This window comes from Glycine max, chromosome 4, assembly GCF_000004515.6.
Source record: "Glycine max cultivar Williams 82 chromosome 4, Glycine_max_v4.0, whole genome shotgun sequence".
In the NCBI taxonomy this organism is placed as follows: Eukaryota; Viridiplantae; Streptophyta; class Magnoliopsida; order Fabales; family Fabaceae; genus Glycine; species Glycine max.
The window spans coordinates 7,871,061-7,878,688 of NC_016091.4; the positions used below are offsets into that span (position 1 = coordinate 7,871,061).

Genomic DNA, 7,628 nt, shown 5'->3' on the forward strand with positions numbered 1-7,628 from the left:
TATATATTAACATCTTTTAATTTAAAATTAATTAATTGAAATAGATCTGTGTCATTTAAGAGTTAGGTACACACATATTTTTTAAAAGTAATATTATTAATATAAAAATAAAAAACAATTAATATAATTTATTGAAATCAATTACATATGCATAACTCAATCAAAATATTTTAAAGTTCAAATTTAAATAAGAAATTACTTTTAAAATCTAAAGAAGAAATTGGGTATTACATGTGTCATTCTTTGAGGGTAAAAGCATATATGTATATATTCTTTCATGTTAAAAAAAGGGTTAATTCGAGCGTACAAGTAACTAAGTTTGGGAAAATAAGAACTTTAACTTAAAATGGATTTTAAGAAATAAAAATACAATAGCTAAAAGTCGAGAAGGAAAAATTAACATTACAAAAGAAATTTGAAATATACAAAATATAAAATTATTTAATAAATGTAAAAATACATTCTTTAACAATTCAATAATAAAAAATAGACTTTATTTTATTAAACAAAAACAAACTAGCCTTTATAATATTTTTTTTACCTTTAGAATAACTATGTGACAGTTAATCGATTAACTCAATGATAACTATGCGCTCCAAGTTAAACCACTACTCTTTTATTTTTAACTAACAACTGAAATATTTCTTTAAAATGAAATTACCCAGATAGGAAACTGGTAAATCGATACAAAAAAAAAAAAAAAAAAAACAAAAACGAAGCAGTAAGCACATAAAAATTGCCTAAACCGTGTGCATGCATGGTACGTTATTACATCACGTCTAACTCGGAAAAAAGAAATAGATCTTTTAAGGCCATTTGGGATGGTGGCCATTTTTTAATTTTTTATTTTTAGATGTAATTTTTAGGAAACGTGTTTGATAAAAATAGAATTGAAATAATTTTTAAATCATTTTTAAAACACTATTACATTTATTTTAAAATTAAGAAAAATAGAATTTGATTTAATTTTTAAAAAAATACACATTTTTTGCATTTGACAATAACACTTCTTATTGTTACTACTATTAGGACTTCTGATATCAGGTACCACCATCCCCGCATCGGCACACCACCACTAACACAGTTATTGCAACAGTCATCCCATAATAAGGCAGGTAGGATTACATGTACGAAAAAGGTGGGCAAAAAATTAACATAAATAATGCTTTTCAAAATCAGAAACTAGTATAATTCAATTCTCATGCATTTTTTTTATTCAATCATAATATTCTCATATAAATTATAATATCATAGGTTAAAACAAGAATTTACTCAATAAAAATGTTATCATTCCGGGAATTCAAGATTACATTCTTTTCAACTTCAAAAAAAAAAAAAAAGATTACATTCTTTTCGTTGCCTTCCTATAAAAGCCTCCTAAGTCCGTACACAGCATCGATACCATGATCTATAACTTTTCTAGTGATACATTTCTAAATTAAACTCATGCATATTCTTATTCTCTGCTCATCATCATTGTTATTACTATTATTATTATTATTATTATTATTATTATTATTAAGGAGCAGTGGATATGACGTGGGAGATAAGAGAAAGATTATTTTGCTGGAAAATAAATTGTGCCACTCTTCTTGGATGTCTCAACTCAACCACTTGAGCAAGATCCTTTTTTGGTAAAGGGGTTGCCTTTTTTTTCATAATTAAAGTTTTATTTTATTTTATTTATCTGTATTTTTCATACTTCATGGCTCATGTGACACTGAATACTGGAGCTTCATTTATTGGATTTTGGTCAAAAGTTTTTATAGTCACCTTATCGTTAGTGCAAAGTATTTGTTAATTTTTGTTGATAATTAATATTGATCACCTCTAGTAAATATCTCCCCCTAGGTTCCTAATTAATTTTTTTTTTTCATTCAGCTTGAACTTGAGATCCTAAGAGATCCAATTTCAGTCAGAAGTTAGAACCGCAGAGAAACTGTGGATACTAGATCTGCAATATTTTATATAAACTTTAAAGACAATGAAACAAATCGATTAGACTAGAGGGCACATGCTCCCTTGCGGTGTTTCCTTAACCACGGTGGACAAAGAGAATCATATGCATAGGACGAATGTGACAGTGGATGCATTTCCCAGACCAGAGGTACCTGAACTCCCACGGTGTACACCAAATTATCCATTAATCAAACCACCCTTTACTTAGTTTAGCCTCAAAGTGGGTATCTAAAACAACACTCTTTTGTTTAGTTGAGGCATGCAAAAACACGACTAGCGTTAATAATAATTGTCAAACACACTCGTGAGTGGACCATCAACCTCAATCGCTCAGAATGTCACGCCACTGCTGTCATGGTCAGAGCTTTCACATGCTTGGCTCCTAGCCCCCCCCTCCCCCATATCAAATATGTCCTGACAAAATCTGTATAGTTCAAGGTTCAGGCTCAAACCTCAAAGCATCACCCAGCACATTTTTTTAATATTAGTTTCTAAAAATTGGTGAGCACACATGGTGTAAAAAATTCATGATAAGAGACATCTACCTAGCTTGGGAAATCTACCTTTTCCGTGTCCTGACAACAGTATGCTCTTTTTGGTTAATGACTTTGATACAGTTATGGCAAGGGACATACTGACATACAACTTGTTTTTTTTTTCACACAAACATAGGACACCCCGTTGAAGGTACGCTGCAAAATTAACACATCACAGATCCTTCAACCACAACATTAACTCTTCTCAATCTCGCATACATAAAATATCGGTACTCCCATAGTCAAGTTCTTGGAGTTTTGTTAAGTTTTAACATCATCTTGAAAAGAAGCTTACTAAAACATAAACTCCACGACAACATAAAACAGACATAATAAAAAAAAAGGATTAAGGCAGCATAGTATGAGATTCTATCCAGTCCAAAATGCCTTCATTTCTTGCTTCCAAGACAACCATGTTCTGATTTGTTCGTCCCTGATAGCCCAGAAGCTTTTAGTCCCGCAGACAGTTAGATGGATAGAGAGGAACACAGGTACTGCCTAGGTCCTGCTCTTACTTTTTTCAACAGCCCTGGGAGCTGCAAGTAGGCATAACAATGCAAATTTGAATAAGATGTGCATAGACTAAACACTTTTGAGTGCAACTCATGGACATTAAGAGAAGTTGAAGGTAGATTTCAAACAACTGCAAAATTAAAAGAATTTTAACTTGGGTTTCTATGATTATTTTCTGATTTCTGCCACAATCTGAGTTCACATTCATAAAGCATTTTTCAAAGATTGGAAAAATAGCTCACTTGTAACCATATCTGAATTCTGAACACAATTTCTTTTAGCATTTTTTAAATCACATATTTATAATGCAAAACGAATTCTTTGGGAAGAAGTTATTTATTTTCAAACTTCAATTTGGACTAGAACTCGTGTATTGTAGTTGTAGCCATAAGACTATTTGATCACTAGGATTATAGATATAATTTATACCTCTATTCTTACCACCACCACTGTATAATTGAAACAACTAGCTACCAGGCTATTTGAAATTTTTGTTTACATATTGATGGTGAAACTATTTAACCATTTGGTGTACAATTAATTAATGAACTTTAGGCATTATACCTTTATTGCTTTTCCTTTCTTATATAATTAGCCGATTTTCAGACAAGTATTATGTTTAAAGTTAAACTTAATTATAAGACAGACGGTGTCGATAAAAAATACCTAGACCAATGGCATCAGAACTCTTCATGATCCTCAGCCTCTTGCATGTTTCAATAAACATCCTGCAGAGAGTCAAGACATTGTTTGAAATTAGTTTGCAGAGAAACAAACATGATGCAACTTCATTTCATGAAAGATTAAACAGGGCATGCAAAAGGCTTGACCCTATCTATATGAAAGTGAACTTTATCAATGTAAAAATATGCATTATTAGGAAACAAGATAACACATTATTGAATAACCACAATATTTCACTTGCAATGACAGTTTTTATCCTATCGCACAACATATAATTCATGGACATTGTAAAATTTTGAAATTTGTAATTGCCATTAGATCAAAATTAAATGTTAGTAAATACAGGTATTCTAGTTTCCCACAAAAACACATTATGTATTGTTCAAATAGTTAAACAATCCATCTTTCTCCTAAAAGTTGCTACAGACATTCCAGTACCCACAATTTCAAGTAACCAGGGGCCACATGAAATTGTAATTCTACATGTATGCTCAAAAAACAAAAAGCTGTCCCCCGTGGGCCATGGCAGTCCCTAGAAAAATATAATTATAACTGAAATTTGTTCTCCAGTCTTAATTATTTAATCTTAAATCAGTCATTGGGCGTCAAAAAATTCATAAACAGATGATAACACAGGAAAGTCAATTACTCTGCATGTAAGACTACAGAGGTTCTAAGTTGACATTTGGCACGGACAAGGGACAACAGAAGTTTTTTTTCCTTGAGCAATCAAAACAATGTTAAAATATACAGTCATTATAGAACATTATGCAGCTAAGATTCAACATATAAAACTAACATAATATTAACATCAAAACTCATATCCTAAATTAAAATGAAGACATAAATGTTTCATGAGTCAACTTATTGTAGACACGAAAAAATACTATATTAATCTAATCAATATGGTATCCCACTAAAAAACAAAAAAAGTCCAAGTATCATATAGGACACTAATATAACCATTTTGAAGTATCTAAACTTCCTAGCTTCCTTTCCAAGACATGTTAATATGAACTAAAACTACAAATGTCACAGGGAAATAGATTTCTAGAATATAAAGTTGATACCTTTGAGGTTATTCTTTTAAACTTTAAAGAAAAACTAATGGAAAAGCAAGTACAAAAATGAATTAGAACTTACTCCCAGGGAACATCACCCACAAGCATCCAATCGCCATCTTTGTCCTCATATGTAAGAACATATTCTGATCCATGAAGAAGGTCCTTCAGCTTGGTTTCATTCAGCATCTCCCTGCCCAGAATTCCATGAGATCCACATTTACCTGAAATCATACCAAAACAAGCAGTAACTGGATCCAGACAGACTGTCCATGCATAAATAATTGAAAGGTAAAATTTTTCCACATTAAACTAATTCTTTCTTACTTATAGTAAAACAGCTGAACATCTTTTCTAGAGCAGAAGATAATTCTGGATATGTAGAGTAATTCTTCAAGTCTACTTTCCTTAAATAGGGGGCACCATCCATACTGACCTTGACGAACAGTGCACCAACCCCCTTTTTTCCATCAACTACTTCATTGTTCTTTGAAGTAGTTGCCAATGAATTTTTCCGGAATGATCTTATAGGAGGCCACCCCACAACCTGAGCCCTGGCACACAAGGATGATTAGAGGTGATTTCCACAGTTAAACCCAACTTCCCAAACTTAATGTGATCAGTTATAGTTTTCCACTTACTTGGTAGCTGGTGCACTGTTATTATTTGCAGAACCATCAATACTTGGTCTAGTTTCGTTGCCCTTTGTTGTTGCTACTTCTTTCATTTTGGTTTGCTGAGCCCCAACTTTATCAAGGGTAGAACCAGGTTTTAATCCCAAGTTACAAGCAGGCCTGGGAGATAGTATCGGATTGGCGGCCTCCAAATCAACTAGGAATTTCCCCTGCATGATAGATTGGGGACTTTTAGTGTTTGGCCAAGCAAACAATTAAAAAGTACATGTTCTTCATGTAAATTGGTGTTTACCTCGGAGGAGAGGCCATTCATGGCATCAGAGAACCCTCTTTTGTTTCCCAAGACAGCAGTTTTGGCTGAAGAATGGTGATCATCAGTCAAAGGATGCAACGGAAACAAAGGTTTTTCATCTAATTGAGTTGAGCTTCTTAAGCAAAGATCAGAATCTCTTTCAGGAGACTGTGATCCCGGAAGCCCAAGCCTGAGTTCAGTGGCTTTCAGGTTCAGATTACTTTTACACTCTTCTGAGAAGGACGGAACCGAGCTGTCCACAGAAGAACAATCAGATGAACCCATGTAGTTGCGTTCTTTAAATTCTAAGCTCTTGAGACACACACTTTCCATGGCGGTTGATGAGGAACCCAACAAAGTGACATTGCTTTTACCCTCCTCCTCCCCCATGCTTAGCACTGGCGGAGACATCACAGTTTAACCGAAAGCACCCAATTTTGTACACCCTATCAAGCAATGACACCATTTGACATTGTTCATAAAGCAAACTCAGTAACGTATATTATCTTATCTTAAGTTACATGCCACAACCTTCAAGATCCGCAAACAAACAGGAAAACAAAATGGTACACTGGAAAACAGTTGCCACACTTGATTTATAAACAACCTCAACAAACAATTATCTCAGAACTTCTAAAATGTATTGAATTGAAATTGAAACATTGAAGTAATACCTTTGTTCAAAATTTCTTTGCTTTGTGCCCAAGAAGCAGGAAATTAGGCTTAGCAACAATAATCAAAGTATGGACTTTTTTTTATTTTAATAATGCAAATTGCAAAGTTGACAACACGGCTTCGAGAAGAAGCAACACACAAAATAATGATAATTAGTTAATTAAATAAGCAGCGAAACTTGAGAAGATAAGACAATCTTCATTCATTGCTACGCATGGTCACATAGTGCTTACACATGTATACGGCGATTATTACTTTTCGGTGGAAAAATGTTAAAAACTTCTAAAAAATAACTGTGAAGGAATAAACCATGATATATATATATATATAAAAGAGAAATTGATGGCCAAGGAAGAATTCTGAATTTATGAGCCATACTCTTCACTCAATCATTTGACTTTTTCTATAAGCAAACTTCAGCTGAGAAACTACAAACAAAAAATAACAGTAGGCTCTTTAAAAAATTAAAAGAATGGAAGTAACAGAAAGCTTTTAGTTGAATGGCTGAAAAATCACAAACTATTCGGTAAAAAAAAAAATCCTCCAAAAAATAAGCGAAAGAAAGAAAAGATCATACTTGTCTTAATGCCCCGAAAGGAATTTGGAAAAGTATTAACAAAGTTGATTTTTTTTTTCACCCATCAATGTAAAGACAAAGACGCATGGCAAAGTTGGAAGCATGAAAGCAAAAAGGGCAAAAACAAAGACACACACAGAGGGTTGGCTGCAGAAAGGTTCCAGAAATTCAGGGTCCAATTGTTTGGTTCAACCAACAAAAGAAAACAAAACATGGAAGCAAAGCTCATATTAAAACGTTTTACCTGAAAAAACAGCAGATCAGAAAGGATGAAGAAGAAGAAGAGTGAGTGAGAGTGAAACTTTGAGATGAAGAGAAGAGAGAGAAAGAGAAAACTAAGGACCTTCCATGGGGCATAAAGTAACAAAAGCTTTTGCTGTCCGATGTGAAACTCCATGCATTAAAATATGACTTTAATAAAAGGAAAGTGTCTCGTAAAAACACTGCGCTTTATGTAATTTCCAAATTTCATTTAAAGTTTGTACTGTCACTTCATTTTATTTTATAGTATTTATTTGGATAAGATACTGTCATCTTTTTAATAATATTCCTCCGAACATATACGATGGAACGCACCTCAGGTCCTCAATGGTCCTGCTTTTCTGATAATTGAGAGAGCACGTTGATTTATTCTTCTTCTAATGGAATGCATTTGTTGAAATTAAGAGCTACACGCCAAAACATGATTTTAAGAGC

General features: G+C 33.1%; 1 protein-coding gene across 3 annotated transcripts; it reads right to left on the reverse strand.

Annotated features, from left to right (window-relative positions):
- Positions 1-2,591: 2,591 nt before the first annotated feature.
- LOC100783314 (auxin-responsive protein IAA8-like) lies at positions 2,592-7,403 on the reverse strand. 3 transcript variants are annotated; one of them, NM_001254460.3, is made up of 7 exons: positions 7,177-7,319; positions 5,681-6,126; positions 5,395-5,597; positions 5,081-5,307; positions 4,836-4,977; positions 3,675-3,736; positions 2,592-3,031 (listed from the first exon to the last, which is right to left on the reverse strand). In NM_001254460.3, exons 2-7 carry the CDS (start codon positions 6,089-6,091, stop codon positions 2,994-2,996), a joined length of 1,083 nt encoding a protein of 360 aa, NP_001241389.1. In that variant the 5' UTR covers positions 6,092-6,126; positions 7,177-7,319; the 3' UTR covers positions 2,592-2,993. The 3 variants fall into 3 exon arrangements, with proteins under 3 accessions (NP_001241389.1, XP_006577803.1, XP_014629835.1); XM_006577740.4 differs by having other exon boundaries at positions 2,675-3,031; positions 7,276-7,403; XM_014774349.3 differs by lacking the exon at positions 7,177-7,319 and adding an exon at positions 6,355-6,494 and having other exon boundaries at positions 2,675-3,031.
- Between the last annotated feature and the right edge of the window lie 225 nt (positions 7,404-7,628).